At 45.4% G+C, this 14,487-nt stretch overlaps 2 protein-coding genes and 1 long non-coding RNA gene across 5 annotated transcripts in view; 2 read left to right on the top strand and 1 right to left on the bottom strand.

Annotated features, from left to right (window-relative positions):
* The window catches only part of LOC124057033 (nuclear factor 7, ovary-like), a 546,992-nt gene that overhangs the window by 325,193 nt on the left and 207,312 nt on the right, over positions 1 to 14,487 (top strand). The gene's annotated exons all lie outside the window — the stretch shown is intronic.
* The window catches only part of matn4 (matrilin 4), a 22,776-nt gene extending 8,289 nt beyond the window's left edge, over positions 1 to 14,487 (top strand). Inside the window, exons 2-17 of one of the 3 annotated variants that reach the window (XM_046385074.1) lie at positions 1,229 to 1,373; positions 2,679 to 2,854; positions 3,022 to 3,180; positions 3,423 to 3,654; positions 5,218 to 5,340; positions 5,552 to 5,674; positions 6,477 to 6,599; positions 8,447 to 8,569; positions 8,848 to 8,970; positions 9,452 to 9,574; positions 10,392 to 10,489; positions 11,133 to 11,264; positions 11,387 to 11,570; positions 11,668 to 11,820; positions 12,614 to 12,718; positions 13,241 to 14,487. In XM_046385074.1, coding sequence (XP_046241030.1) covers positions 1,292 to 1,373; positions 2,679 to 2,854; positions 3,022 to 3,180; positions 3,423 to 3,654; positions 5,218 to 5,340; positions 5,552 to 5,674; positions 6,477 to 6,599; positions 8,447 to 8,569; positions 8,848 to 8,970; positions 9,452 to 9,574; positions 10,392 to 10,489; positions 11,133 to 11,264; positions 11,387 to 11,570; positions 11,668 to 11,820; positions 12,614 to 12,718; positions 13,241 to 13,299 — 2,118 coding nt within the window. In that variant the 5' untranslated portion in view covers positions 1,229 to 1,291 and the 3' untranslated portion in view covers positions 13,300 to 14,487. The remainder of the gene's footprint in view (positions 1 to 1,228; positions 1,374 to 2,678; positions 2,855 to 3,021; positions 3,181 to 3,422; positions 3,655 to 5,217; positions 5,341 to 5,551; positions 5,675 to 6,476; positions 6,600 to 8,446; positions 8,570 to 8,847; positions 8,971 to 9,451; positions 9,575 to 10,391; positions 10,490 to 11,132; positions 11,265 to 11,386; positions 11,571 to 11,667; positions 11,821 to 12,613; positions 12,719 to 13,240) is intronic. The other 2 variants (XM_046385075.1, XM_046385076.1) reach the window with 2 other exon arrangements.
* LOC124057057 lies at positions 4,936 to 11,458 on the bottom strand. Its single transcript, XR_006843052.1, has 6 exons — positions 11,116 to 11,458; positions 9,435 to 10,043; positions 8,856 to 8,923; positions 8,419 to 8,522; positions 5,523 to 5,627; positions 4,936 to 5,312 (listed from the first exon to the last, which is right to left on the bottom strand). It is a non-coding gene; the product is annotated as an uncharacterized LOC124057057 (long non-coding RNA).

The raw sequence follows: 14,487 nt of genomic DNA, 5'->3' as shown, positions 1-14,487 counted from the left end.
CAGGTCTGATCGTGTCTCCTCCCTTCTCATCACTGTGTGAAGAAACGTGCATCTGATTCTCTGGTCATTTCTCACATGCTGCCTAACAAACAAACAGGACAAACCACACGTGGTCTTGCTGGAAGTAACGACGGAAACATGTGAACATCCAGCCGTGGAAGTCGAACAGATTACAAAAATGGGGGTTCCTTCAGCTGTGTCAAGCTCCTGCCATAAAGAAAGAGGATCATGAAGTAAAATCTGAACCGTGGGAGCTTCGACTAAACTCAAGACTGAGGAGGACGAACGCCGGGCCTGTCACTGCCAAAGTGTGGCGGGCTTCACTGCTGCCAGCGTGGATAATGTGCTCCAAATGTTTGGCCGACCGTCCTCGCGCTGCAGAGATGCTCCCGAGGACACGGAGACGAGAGGAGGAGCGACAGCCACCGAGACAACGAGACAAACAGAGACGCAATCAGAGAAAAGAGCCTTTGTGCTCGTCTACCGCCTACTCAGACCTGAGCCAGCGATGACCACAGACCCCGAACCCCTGAAGGACCCCTCTCCACGGACCCGAGGAAACAGGTGGCCTCCATGTTGCCTGTCTGATCTGAGCGCGTCCCCCGAACATAAAGCCCAGACGTTATCGTTATCCCTCGGCGGCTGCCCACAGGCTTACTGACAGACACAGTGAGTGTGTGTGTTTATCCACAGCCTTCTGTTAGCTGGAATCCCTGTGCACCTCATCCAGGTGTTTGCAGACGAGCGTTTTACGACGGGGCAGGACTGGAATGTCCCTCCGTCGACATGGTTATCACCTCACAGACGCACGCAGAACAGGAATTTACTGGAGTGTCTGATCACGTCAAACCAGAGCAGGTTTGTGCTGTCATGTGACACTTTGAAGGAATGAAGATGTTTGGTATGTGGTGGAGTTGAAGCTCTTTTTCTCCCTCTTTGACACCAAAACAAAGAGCTGAAGGGGCCAATCAACTCAAAGCCTCATTTGTCTGTTCACACCTGCAGCCTGTATGACTTTGATATTAAACCCTGACTCTGGATTTGCATGTCACACCTCTGGCACCGCAGTAAGACAAAGCTGAAACTTAACACCTGCTTCACATTAAAAAGCTGTTAGAATAACACCAGACCACGTAGACGAATCGGACAGAATCTGAGCTACCACAAACCCGGGTCCTCGCATGTTACCTCATTTTCTCCCTGCTTCCCTTCTATCTCCCCCTCACAGTTTTCATCCAGTTCCAGCCGAGTCCTGCTGTGAGCGACTGTCTGCTAGATCGCTATCGTCAGGATGAAGATGAGACAGCTCAGAGGACTGTGTGGCTTCGTTCTGTTGACCCTGGCCGTCCTCGCTAGCGCCAGGCCAAAAGCAGGTCAGTCTGCCAAAACGGGGACACATGATTAAGACGAAAGGAAGACGGTGTTTTTATTTCCTTCCTCTTTCCATTAGGTTGTGAAAACACTGTTTCACAAGAAACACAAGAAACCAGAAAGGTCATTTTTAGGAATGAAAAGTATTAGACGACACAAAAACAGACGTGTGAGTCTTGATTTTAACTAAAGGCCTTTGTGTAGCGAATTTCCAGGGTCGCCCACACAGGGTCAAGGAGGGAAAGCCTTCTGTAGCTTACCATGAAACTATGTGTTTGGGTTTTTGTGCTTCCTGTCACAAAGGATGTGAGCTCTGATCTTCGTCGTGTTGTGCAGCGGCTCTGATGGTTTGATGCTGATGCAGATGTGTTTGCATTGGAGGTACATTAAAGGCTGGCGTGTCTCGTCCTGATACACTAAAGTACCTCCTGTGTCTGGCTGAGATGCTGACAGACGGGCCAGAAAGGCGGCATTTGACGCCCTGGGAATGAGTGGATTTCTTTGATATGTCAGCACCTGCACATAAATCACGACGCCAGAAAAGAGAAGAAGAAACCGTGGGAGCTGCCAGGAGCTTTAGACTGCAGTAGTAATGTATGGGTGAAGGGGCAGGAGGTAGCAAAGTGAAGCAGCCGCCGCCGCCACCCGTGAGAAAGAGGACGATGTTGATAATAACGAAGACGTTCTCGTTAACACGTGACACACGTGCTGATAAGAGTAAAGCAGATTTCTTGAGGGTCCATTCATTGAAGCTTGTCAGGAGATCATTTCTGTGGTCCATCACAGCTATGACAAACATTTGGATGTGATTTACATCATGTCTGCAGCTGAAGGCTGACTTGATTTTCATGTCCAGACAATGAAGTCTGCTTGAACCCAAAGCCAGATTCCACAGCGATCCCTCGTTCTTTCACCGACACTTGAGTCTCTTGTGCTGTGACTTTCAGTTTCAGTCCAGCCTTTGTGGAGACGTTCTGGAGGTGCATTAATCAAACAGCTCCTTTCTGACCGCACAGCAAACACAGGCTCACCTCATAGCTCACTCATGACCGCCGTGTGCTTTAGCTGAGATGATGTTACAACATGGCAAATTAAAGACAAAAACAGACTGCAGACCTGGAGGACCGAGTTCAGGTGCTAAATTAGGTGACCGTACATTAAGTACTGACTTGTGTATTTTAGAAAAAGCAATGGGACATTTAACTAAAACAGGCGTTTGTGTTCAACAGCTGATTTTCTTTTGTAATTCTGCTCAACATCAGTCCTCGCCTCTATTGAAGAACAGATGTTTTCATTCCTTCTTCCAGGTCCTGAACAGAAATGTAAGTCTGGCCCAGTGGATCTGGTCTTCCTCATCGACAGCTCCCGCAGTGTGAGGCCACATGAGTTTGAGACCATGAGGAAGTTCATGATTGACATCCTGGACACTCTGGACATTGGACTCAATGCCACCAGAGTGGGAGTGGTCCAGTACTCCAGCCAGGTGCTGTAGCTGTTAGCGTCCGTCTGTCCGTCACTTTCTTCCGGACTGAAATGTCTCTACAACTGTTGGATGAATTGTCATGACATTTGGATCAGATGTTCATATGGTTCAAGTTTAGGGATGAAAATGAGGATAATTCTTGTTTTTGTCTGCTCCTTTGGGTTCAGGTCCGCACTGAGTTCTCTCTGAAGACCCACGCCAAGCTGGACGCCATGGTGAAAGGCATCAATCAGATCATTCCCCTCGCTCAGGGCACCATGACCGGCCTCGCCATCAAATACGTGATGAATGTAGCCTTCACTGCTGAGGCGGGAGACAGGCCGAAGGTAACGCCACACAAGCTTCAGGCCAAGTTGGGTCCATTCATTCACTGAGCAATTCATCTTACATTATCTCATGAACAGTTCATATCGTTTAAGGAAAGTTTTTTCTCTTTTCCAGTGAAAACGTTATGCGCTCGAGGTTGACAACTTTGCCGACTGAACCTGTGATTTTTCCACTTTGAAACGTCTTTCCCTGAGTTTAATGCGGTTCCTCCGTCCTCCCTGCGCTTTGCTGTGATCCTCAGGTCCCCAACGTGGCTGTGATCGTGACAGACGGACGTCCTCAGGACCGCGTGGCGGAGGTGGCGGCTGAGGCCAGAGACAAAGGCATTGAGATCTATGCCGTGGGCGTGGCCAGAGCTGATATGACATCACTGAGGGCAATGGCGTCTCCACCCTTTGAAGACCATGTCTTCCTGGTGGAGTCCTTCGACCTCATTCACCAGTTCGGACTGCAGTTCCAGGACAAGCTCTGCGGTAAGACGTTGGACGGGAAATAACCTCACTGTAAAAACCCAAAGTATACATTTGATATTCTCATTATCGTGTTTGCCAAAATCCTTTTTCAGTCATGACAGGAGCTTTAAGAAATGGTTTGCTGCCTATAAAAGTGGCCTTTAACACAGACATGTCATCCATGACCAAAACCAAATAACATTTGGATTGCGGTTTGCTTTGACTTGGTTTGGATGAGTTGTAAAATTTCAGGTTTTATTACATTGTCTTCTCATAAAGTGCAGAGTTTTAGACGAGTACACAATGGAACTGGAAAAAAATAATTTGACTGGAATGAGAAAACTTAAATCCTCACTCTCCCAAGACCACATTACATACAGATGAAAACTCATAAAATACCCAACCTTTGAGAGGACTAATTCTTTATGGATTTAGCATCATATTTTGTAAAATCCCCATCTGAAACCAGGAAAGGACTTCACATTTTATGTCGCTAATGGACTTCCCTTTGAAGTCACCTTAACATAAGACAAGTAAAAACTGCAGCCAAGTCTCTGGAATTTAAATTTCATGCTGCCGGCTTCGTTCAGGGCAACACCAGATTCTTTATGTAATTAAAATCACCATGAGTGTCTAGTCTGAACAGAAAAAAAGCATCAACATGCCCATCTAACCCCACAGAACCTAATACTTTTTCATAACAGCCTCTTCAAATCCCTTAAGTGCAAGATATTTCCCTGTGCTGCTATGATTCTAGACTGGACGTCTGAAGAAAGTCTCTGGCTTTCTTTAGTGGGAGATGGAAAAGGAGAGTAAAGACAGAAATGTACCCTTTAAGACAGTAAAAATGATTATGAAAGCATAGATTAATGAATCAATTAAGAAATATAACTTCTGATGTTTGTAGCTAAGAGTTAATCCTGAAAGTCTGAAAAGTGAAGCCAGTGCAGAAGCGGGTAGACCTACATTCTTTCTAATGTCCAGCAGGGGGCGATTCCACTGGTTTCAAAAAGAAGTTTGATTGTATATAAACCTATGAAAAAATGCAACCACTTCTCGGTTGATTTATGACCACAGTAAACAGTTTCCCGATGTGTTTATGGTCTCAGTCGTTAGCTTGAAGTTTTCTTCAGTCCAGCCTGATGTTCATGATGTAAATTATGCCCCATTTAGAGGAAAACAGACCATGAAGGAGGGGATGATTTTTGGGGGGGTGGGGGGCACCATGTGGTCAGATCAGAATCCACCCTCATGACCAAGTATGTTCACTTCCAGCACCAACAAAACGGTGATGACAGTGGGTGATGTCATGGTGGGTTTACAATTTATTTCAGGTTATCATAGATGTTTGGGCATTATGTGTTAAAAATGAGAAACAAAAACAAAATTGAAAATGAAACTTCAAACCTCTGTGAATAATGAAAATAGTTCCAGTTTTGGCAGAAAATCCAAAATGTGCTCGTATCTGAGTCCATCAGTCGTACTGAGAAGCTGATGGGTTGAATGAGTTCTCAGGAGCTGATCATGACCCTGCAGCTTGTTGTTACCGTGCTGATGCTGAAGCTGATGCGATCTCCGCTGCAGGTGTGGATCTGTGTCTGGAGTCAGAACACGGCTGCGAGCACATCTGTGAAAGCTCCCCGGGCTCGTACCACTGCTCGTGTCTGCCTGGATACACTCTGAACGACGACGGGAAAACGTGTGCAGGTAATCAAACATGACCAAAAGTTCAGGTTCACAACGTCATGGGCAACCATCTGCCACACATTAGAAGCAATATATGCTGCAGACCAGGTGAGCCAGCAGACAACATGGAGACAAGTGGTCCTCAGGACAGCAAAAGATGAAATGATTTTATATCCATGAGTGATGGTGATGGACATAATTACTCAGCAGATTGTTGCCGTGTGTGTTTCAGCCATCGATCTGTGCACTGAGGGAAAACACGACTGCGAACAAATCTGTGTCAGCTCTCCTGCTTCCTTCACCTGCGACTGCAACAAAGGATACAAACTGAATGAGGACAAGAAGACCTGCTCAAGTTAGTCTCACCTACAAGCAGATAGCAAAGATGCACACAAGAAGCCGGAACAAAACACATGTACATTATTTCCTGTTTCACAACACAAAGCCACACATCTGCTAACGACTGCTGATAGCCTCTGGCTTTACATAAGGTGCAATATGATGTATGTCATCATTTTAACTAACTTTCTCTGCAGAAACAACAATGCTGACTGTTAGGTCAAAGACATCAGTGTAGCACAGACATCTACTGAAGTTAGCATGCTAACCAGCTAGCTCCAACCCGAGGGGGGTGGGGGGGGGTTTGCATTGTCACACCTGCTTGTCACACGGATAGCAAGTAAAGACACAAATAAAGATAAATAGAATATACAAATAAAAATATAAAAATATGAAAAGTAAACAAGGGGCAAGGCAGTTCAGCATTTACACTAAGTTACACTGCAGTTACTGATGATCAGCTGGATCCTGTTTGGTTGTGGTGACGTTTAACAGGTGGCTAATTCTTACATATTGCACCTTTAAGTGATCTTGAATTCATGTCTGTCATGTTCATTCATGCTGAAATGGATTCTGAATTTATTTCTCTGCTGCTTCACGAAGCTGAGTGTGGGATTGCACTGCGTTCCTCCTGTATGTCTGCTCTGGACCCCATCAGGACACGAGCACGACTGTTTCAGTTTTAACAGCAAAGTGAAAACACAAAGTTTTGTTTCAGATCAGGTTTGTGGTGAAGCAGCAGGAACACAGGTGCAGTGCCACACATTTAGCTGCTGTCTGCTGTGCTGCTCACGGCCCTGCTGCTTCCCTCCCCTCAGTGATCGACTACTGTTCGTTTGGGAACCACAGTTGTGATCACGAGTGTGTGAGTGTGCTCAATGGCTATCACTGCCGCTGTAACGAGGGATACAGGCTGCTGGATGACGGCAAGACGTGTCAGGGTAAGTTGTGTTCACACACGAGACAAACAATGACACCGATAAAAACACGACCAGGCTGTGTGCTGCCGCTGTCACCGAGCTGAGGATCAGATTTTATCGTGTTTTATTACAACGAAACCTCGGCCTGATGGAGCTGCTTACGTCCATGCCCGATTCCCGTAGGATGCTAGTCTGTACCATCTCTTGCCACAAGATGGTGGCTCTAAATCAGCTTGATACAGAACAGCAAACGTGGCACATTCCCCAACTCCCACTTGGGAGGGTAAACTCGAAGCAATTCCATCTCTGGCTGCAACTTTCTTGATGTAAATCATAAAACTTTGTTGAGGTTTTCTGGCTCCCCAAAATGAAGCCATGAGTGCTGACCTTTGAGGGTTTTTTTCCTTACTGAAAGCAGTTAAAATGGCGCTAAAGGCTGTGGATTTTTAAAGGGAAATGAAAGCAAAAAGCAGATAGCTGATTAATTTATTCGAGACTAGACAGTCACTAGAAATCAAATAATAAATACCAAAGTGATTAAATAAATAAATCTGGAACTGAACATAAATTTCACAAAAAAATCAAGGAGGAGCGATTTTTTTGTTTTGCGAGCTCTTATTTTGCCTCATAGTTTATAATTCCAGCCTAACAGAGGAAACACAGTCTAAGTGATCCAGTTGCTCTTCTCAAATGCTATTTCTCCTGCATTTTTTAATGCTAGAAAATGTGAGCTTGAGAAAAAGCAAATAAATTCATTGTTTTGTTACATCAAGACAACTCAGACTAAAACTAAAACTTCTTTTACTAACTTGATCTTTGGCTGCCAGTCTTCAGACTTTATGTCTACACACACACACACAATCAGGGTCAGGTGAACCTCATCAGGCAATCACACATATGGGAATGAGACACAGACAGGAAGTGTGAAGTCAAACATCACACATGGAGGAGAGTGACCTTACAAAATAAAACAGGAAACAACTAAACTGAAACTTCAACCCTCCTGGAAGCACAATGAGACTCACTGTGTTCACACACACACACACACACACACACACACACTCACACACACACACTCACAGCTGCAGTAGGATAAGATAAATTTACAGCCTCTGGATAACCAAAGACTCGCTGCTCCCTGGAAGTCATGCAGACCTTCGAGTTGCACATCGTGGAATTGAAAAGCGTCATGTCAAGAGGAGTGCAGTAAAACATCGTTCAGCTGTTCTGGGTTCTGTGAAAACACTCAGATCTCGTTCTGCTGGGATTTACACTGTAAAACAATCCTACTGAATTAAAGAGAACATCACAGGAAACGGTCGTCATGATCTCCCGTAGTGTGGTCACATGTTGCTTTCCTCTGTTCCCCTGCTCAGCGTTAAGGTTAAAGTTTGTCCAGTAAAACCTTGTGCACGTAATCAGAGCCATTAAAGCGTTCATCACATTCGATAACATCTGAGACTCCACAGTTAACTGGCGTAGTTCACTTCAGTGACAGATGCTTCGGGTTTTATAAGGCAGCAGCTGAAGTGTGTAGACGACGTCAGCCTGCAGTTTAAGTGTGTGCTGCAGCAGCTGAGCCTGAATTTAAAGCCGCTCAGCTAGTCGACTGGTGGCTGTAGATGTGCTGATTAAGATCCAACCATCACACCTGTCCCATAAGATTCCTGTGAGGCGAATGGCGGACGGTGTAGACATGTTGTTCAAGCAAAATTCAACAGCTAAAAATGCTTTTGGGTTCAGAAATTTGTCAATGTTTTCATGTGAAATCTGGGAAAAAACATCTTTACCAGACCGTTAAACCTCCTGAACACACACACACACACACACACACACACACCTTAACTCGATGTGTGTGTGTTGTTTAGCCATCGACTTGTGCGCTGAGGGGAAACACGACTGTGAACAAATCTGCGTCAGCGCACCTGGCGTCTTCACCTGCGACTGCAATGAAGGATACACACTCAATGAGGACAAGAAGACCTGCACACGTTAGTCAGGCCGTCTCACACACACACACACACACTCCAACAAACACAGATTCACACTTCATTTAATTAAAAATAATGAACAAATTAATTAATTTGAACTCTCAAACAGGCAGTCAGCCACAGATTTCATCTTCTTCTTCAGTGAATTGAAGTGGAAGTTTTTTGCATGATCCTCTGGCTTCACTAATGCACAAAACCACATACACACGGAAACAAGCACACACACACTGTACCGCTCATGACAGCAGGATGTGTGTGTGTGTGTGTGTGCCGTTTAGCCATCGACCTGTGTGCCGAGGGGAAACACGACTGTGAACAGATCTGCATCAGCGCGCCTGGCGTCTTCAGCTGCGACTGCAACAAAGGATTCAAACTGAACAAAGACAAGAAGACCTGCACGAGTCAGTGACTCTCACACAGCACAACTCAAACTGATTATCAGTAATCAATGAGAACGATGATGTGCAACATGTGGAATGTGCAGTAACTCATTACACTTTACTCAAGTATCAGTATGCATAGCACAGTTTTGAGGTACCTGTACTTTACTCAAGTATTATTATTGACTATTTGTCAACTTTCTGCTACTTTATATTCCACTGCACTACATTCTGCAGGCAAAAGCTTTTTTACTAGTTACTGTACAGATTAAGATTGTTATATATAAATATTTATTATTTTATTTTATTATCATTATTATTATTATCTGTGTGTCTGTGGGTCTGGTGTCTGTGAGTCTGGTGTCTGTGGGTCTGTGTGTCTGTGTGTCTGTGTGTCTGTGAGTCTGTGGGTCTGTGCCTCTGTGTGTCTGTGTGTCTGTGGGTCAGTTGGTCTGTGTGTCTGTGCGTCTGCTTCATGTACTCACTGTGTGTGTTCTTGCAGACGTGGATCTGTGTAACACTGTGGAACATGGCTGTGAGCACCAGTGTGTGAGCACTCCAGGATCTTATTACTGCATCTGTCCAGAGGGACAACTGCTGCAGGAGGATGGCAAGAGCTGCGGCAGTAAGTCCACTGACCACTGAGTGTTTCCCAGTGTGGGCATCACAGCAGAGGCTCAGCTTAGTGTAAGACAGTCTGACAAGCACAAATTCACCAACATGTGAGATGGTGTGGAGAAACCCGGGATATGGAGGCAGATCTGAGGCGACACTGTGCTTCACTCTGTGCTGCACCGAGTCGGACACTCAGATGGCCTGTGGTGTGATCAGATGAGCCTCACCGAAGGGGGGAAAAGCCTCCAGAGCTTACTTATGTCTGGCCGGAACTGGCTGGACGATGACGCCATGATCTTTTGAATCGTTCTGTCCTCTGGGGAGGCTGAGAGGAACCCAAAGTGTCTGCCAGCAGCTCTCATACAGCACCTCCATATGGAGATTCATGGCAGTGCAGACACTCTCATTTATCATCCAGTCCAGATTGAGACTTCGATCGCTGCTCCCGCTGCCGCACAGATGTGTTTGTCAGGGTCAACCTACTGAGGCCAGCAATGATGTCAGTATTTCACTTTGAATAACAACACGTGCACTGCAATGAATTTTTAAACATAAACACGTGTGGTATACAGAAATCTAATGAATTTCTTTGTTACAGCGTTGAACCCAAAAGGACATTTTACAGTGGAAAAAATAAAATGTGTAACAGTGACACCGTTAGTTTACCTCAAAGAAAAGTTTGTGCTCTAATTACTGATCAGCTGACATATGTGCCAGTTTCATATCTGTGGCAGTCTGACACTGTGTTGATTTATATTATTATATCAGACGTTAGCTCTCAGTGTGTCTCCGTCTCACTCGCGCTTTCTTGTCTCGTTCACTTTCAGCCTGCAAGTCTGGAAACATCGACCTGGTGCTCCTGATCGACGGCTCCAAGAGCGTCCGCCCTCAGAACTTTGAGCTGGTCAAAAAGTTTGTGAACCAGGTGGAGCTCACGTTCCCGTTCATACGGACACCTGCAGTGCTGTAATGTCATTGTTAGGGATGCACGGTTCACGCTGGATAAATCGGTAGTAATAAAAACTAAAGCTGATGACACGAAGACAAACTGCTTAGCAAACACTGATAATCCGACAGCACAGTTGTGACATGCAGCTTTATGTGAAAGCTCTGCTGGTAAAGAAAAAGAGGAAGAGGAACACAACAAGGATGTGAAACATGTTCTGCAATGTGAAAGAGGAAGCAGAGCAGCTAAACTGGGCTTTTACATTTACTTTCAGGTGTCCATAAACTGCATGTTAGAAAATGATCACTAATCTTATTGGTGATTATTGCTTGTCGCAACAAACACGCGTTGCGCCCCCCAAGTCATTGCACACGAAAACAGCAACAATTAAAACAATTTTACAAATTCTCATTTGTTTTTGGATAACTGCTGATCAGCAGCTTTAACAAGCAGTTTCACATGTGGACTGAGGCTGACAGGATGTAACTCAAACTGTTCTGTGATCAGATCCAGCAACGAAAGCACAAAATCTGCTGATTTGTGGGTAAAAGGCACAAATATTCAGAGACAAACAAACAGAGCATTTGCTGACCTCTGACCCTGACCTCCTCATGTGCTCCAGGTCGTGGACTCCCTGGACGTGTCTGCTCACGGCACCAGAGTTGGTCTGGTTCAGTACTCGAGCCGGGTCAGGACTGAGTTCCCTCTCAACATGTACCACACTGCAGAGGAGATCAAAGCTGCAGTCATGAAGGTGAACTTTCAACAAATTATCTTCATGTTTACGTTTAATACCAGATGCACCATCATAAAATCTAAAGTCTGAGCCGCATTACGGGCCCTCATCAACGGTGTGCTGGTCTGGGACTTTTCCAGATCGAGTACATGGAGAAAGGCACCATGACGGGTCTGGCCCTTAAGCACATGGTGGAGAACAGCTTCTCAGAGGCAGAGGGTGCTCGTCCCGCCAGCCGCAACGTCCCCCGAATTGGACTGGTGTTCACGGACGGACGCTCCCAGGACGACATCACAGAGTTCGCCAAGAAGGCCAAAGAAGCTGGTGAGGCTCTGGTTCAGAGCGCGTGGGGGTTGGGGGGACCGGAGTCAGACTCGAGTCGCGAGATGTGTGTGACGTGTGTTTCTGTGCACCTGCTCAGGTATCACCATGTACGCTGTGGGCGTTGGAAAAGCTGTGGAAGATGAACTTCGTGAGATCGCGTCTGAGCCTGTGGAGAAACATTTCTACTACACCACCGACTTCACCGCCATCAGCACCATCGCCGAGAACCTCAAGCTCAACGTCTGCCCAGGTACGGCACTCGACCTGCCGGACCTCACGATGCACAACATGCAGTGTGTCACCTCTCATTTTTACGTGACGGCATATGAACAGCTTGCTAACAGCTGGTCCTAATCCTAATGTCCGTGTGGTGGACTGGACCAAGAAAAAACCAAAGCACCAAGGATGAAGTGCAGTATTTCACTTCGGTGCGACTTGAAGCATCTACTCCACCACATCTCAGATGATAGTAAATACATGTACAGCAGCACACGCTGAGCAGGCCCGCAGGCATCTGTTTACTTCCTGTTGTTCTGTTTCGTTTTCTAAAATTGGATTTGAAAAACACAGTTTCTTATTCAGTTTAGCGTTGTGAACATCATTTTTTTAAAAGAATGAAATGTAATTATTAATTATCGTGATAGTTTAAAAACATTTTGTTCAAGTGAAGTTCTGAAAGACTCACCTGTACCTGCTGTCTGCTAGGCAGTCACTGAAAAGATGCCTTATACTCTGGCGCCATCTACTGACAGCTGTGGGAATGGCACCAAAACTCAATATTTAATTTATTCTTCATTGTACAACACAGGACTGTGCAAAGACATGTGTAAAAACTGTAATATAAAGTAACACATACAATATAATACCATGAATATAATATCAAACATAAAAGTGTAGAGTTTTAGTTTTAGCTAAAAAATTCTGCTAAACTGCATGTTTTGTGAGCCTTTTCCCCTATAAGTACATCAATCCTGTACATATAAGAAATACGTGGCGGTGAAAGTACAACGTGGAACTTGATATTGTGCTTTGTGCCTTTGCAGAGGAGAGTCAGGGGGAGATTGAGGTGAAGGATCCGTGTGCCTGTGAGAGTCTGGTGGAGTTCCAGCAGGCCACCATTAGCAGCCTGGAGCAGCTCACACAGAAACATATCCTTCCTTTAAACACGAGGACCTGAACCCCGACGCCAACCTGAGAAACAGGTGCTCATGATCAGCCTCAGTGACAGGCTGAGACCTCCTTTCTAATTTAGGTCTGTGGTAGAAAAACTGCTAGTGGTTGAAGCCTACAGAGACCACGGAGTAAAATTCAGCAGACTGAGTGGTGATTTAAAGGATGTGTAATGTATGTCCCAGATGTGGGGCTGTGGTTGTAGTTACATCTGTGTTGAGTTGAGGTCCACACACCCCATCAGCACCAAATCCTTCTCAAACCCGTCCCACATGTAACGAGCTCATCAGAGGAACGTTTAATTCTCCAAAACCTGCTGAGATTGTGTGTTTGGCTCATCAGATGCTGTCACCAGGGGACTAACTCCATGATGCATTTGGTGTTTCATGTTTGGTTTTATTTACTTGACGTGTGGAGTTTGCACGTTCACGTCGTGTATGTATGAGCAGACATGCGTTAAATGTCTCCATCTGTCTTATCGACCCTTAACAACTGTCTACTGGCGGGGATGACTGCTCGTCTGGAGCAGCTGGAGAACCAGCTTCTCTCCAGGAAGTGATCTGGCCGTCACAGCGAGCGAACGAGACACCACAGAGGAAGAACAACAGACTGAGGAGGAGGAGGAGGAGGAGGGCACATCCTGACACGACCGTTTAAAGGGGAAATCAGAAACCCCCTTGAATCAACGGACAAAACCAAAGTGCCTTTTCACAAAGCCTTTGCAGCCTTCACTTGGCCTGTCGCTCTTCACGAGGACGACTTTTATCTGAAAGCCTGTGATACAGAATCATATTCCTGGTATCGACGTAAACGACATAATGTGTACACTTTTTTGTCTTCACTTTCTAAGATTCTCCTCTGGGAGTTCAAACAAGCAGACTTAAGGCTAAATTCCATGTCACATGTTAGACTTGGTCTGTGCAGCACAAAGCGGACCTGGGCTCTGCTCGGGAACCAGAGGGAACCGGATTACTGTTTAGACACAAGCACAAAATATTATTCAGTGAAAACGGTAGCCTCACACACACACACACACACACGTTTCTCTTAGTGCTGTTTATATTTGATCTGTTTTGTACGCTTTGTTGAATATGATGTATTTATAGCAGATTGTTTGTTCCACAGTAGAACAGCATATTTTTAAAAAAGGAATCAGAAGAATGAAGTGTTGTTACAACTCCCAGCGTTAAACGGCTCACTTTCGCTCACAGTCTGCCCATAGGAACCAGCTCTGATCACAGATCTCACTGGCTCCGCAGTGCGAGGACTGTCGTGAGACATTTCCTCTAACTTAAGAGGCTAAATCTGTGTTCTGTCGCCGAGGAGACAATGTGACGACGTGGCCTTTCGTCCGGTCTTTGCTCTGCGACGTGCCTGAGTGTTCTCGGAGGGAAATCCAAAAACCCTGCTCAGGTGGTTCGCTTTACGTTTTGGCTGGAGATCCTGTCGGTCTTCACCCTGACGCCTTTCCTGACCCGCCTGTCCAGATCGAGTCACACTTGCAGAGCGAGAGGCCTCGCTGGGTGCTGTATGTAAATTTATGACCACCTTAACACTAGATTGTCTCATTCTTGTAGTTTTGTATAAAAAAAAGACTTTGTATGCCCCTTTATATATGAATACCTTTATGTTGTTTTTTTTTGTATATTTTCTTATAACTTTTCCCTTTTTGTACTTTATCTGATGAATCCTTGTATCACGGCTCAGAAGGCAATAAAAAAGTGAATCTTTACTGTAACTGAGTGCC

The sequence above is a fragment of the Scatophagus argus genome, chromosome 3 (genome assembly GCF_020382885.2).
Source record: "Scatophagus argus isolate fScaArg1 chromosome 3, fScaArg1.pri, whole genome shotgun sequence".
Lineage (NCBI taxonomy): Eukaryota > Metazoa > Chordata > Actinopteri > Scatophagidae > Scatophagus > Scatophagus argus.
This window is presented reverse-complemented; position numbering and strand designations above follow the sequence as displayed.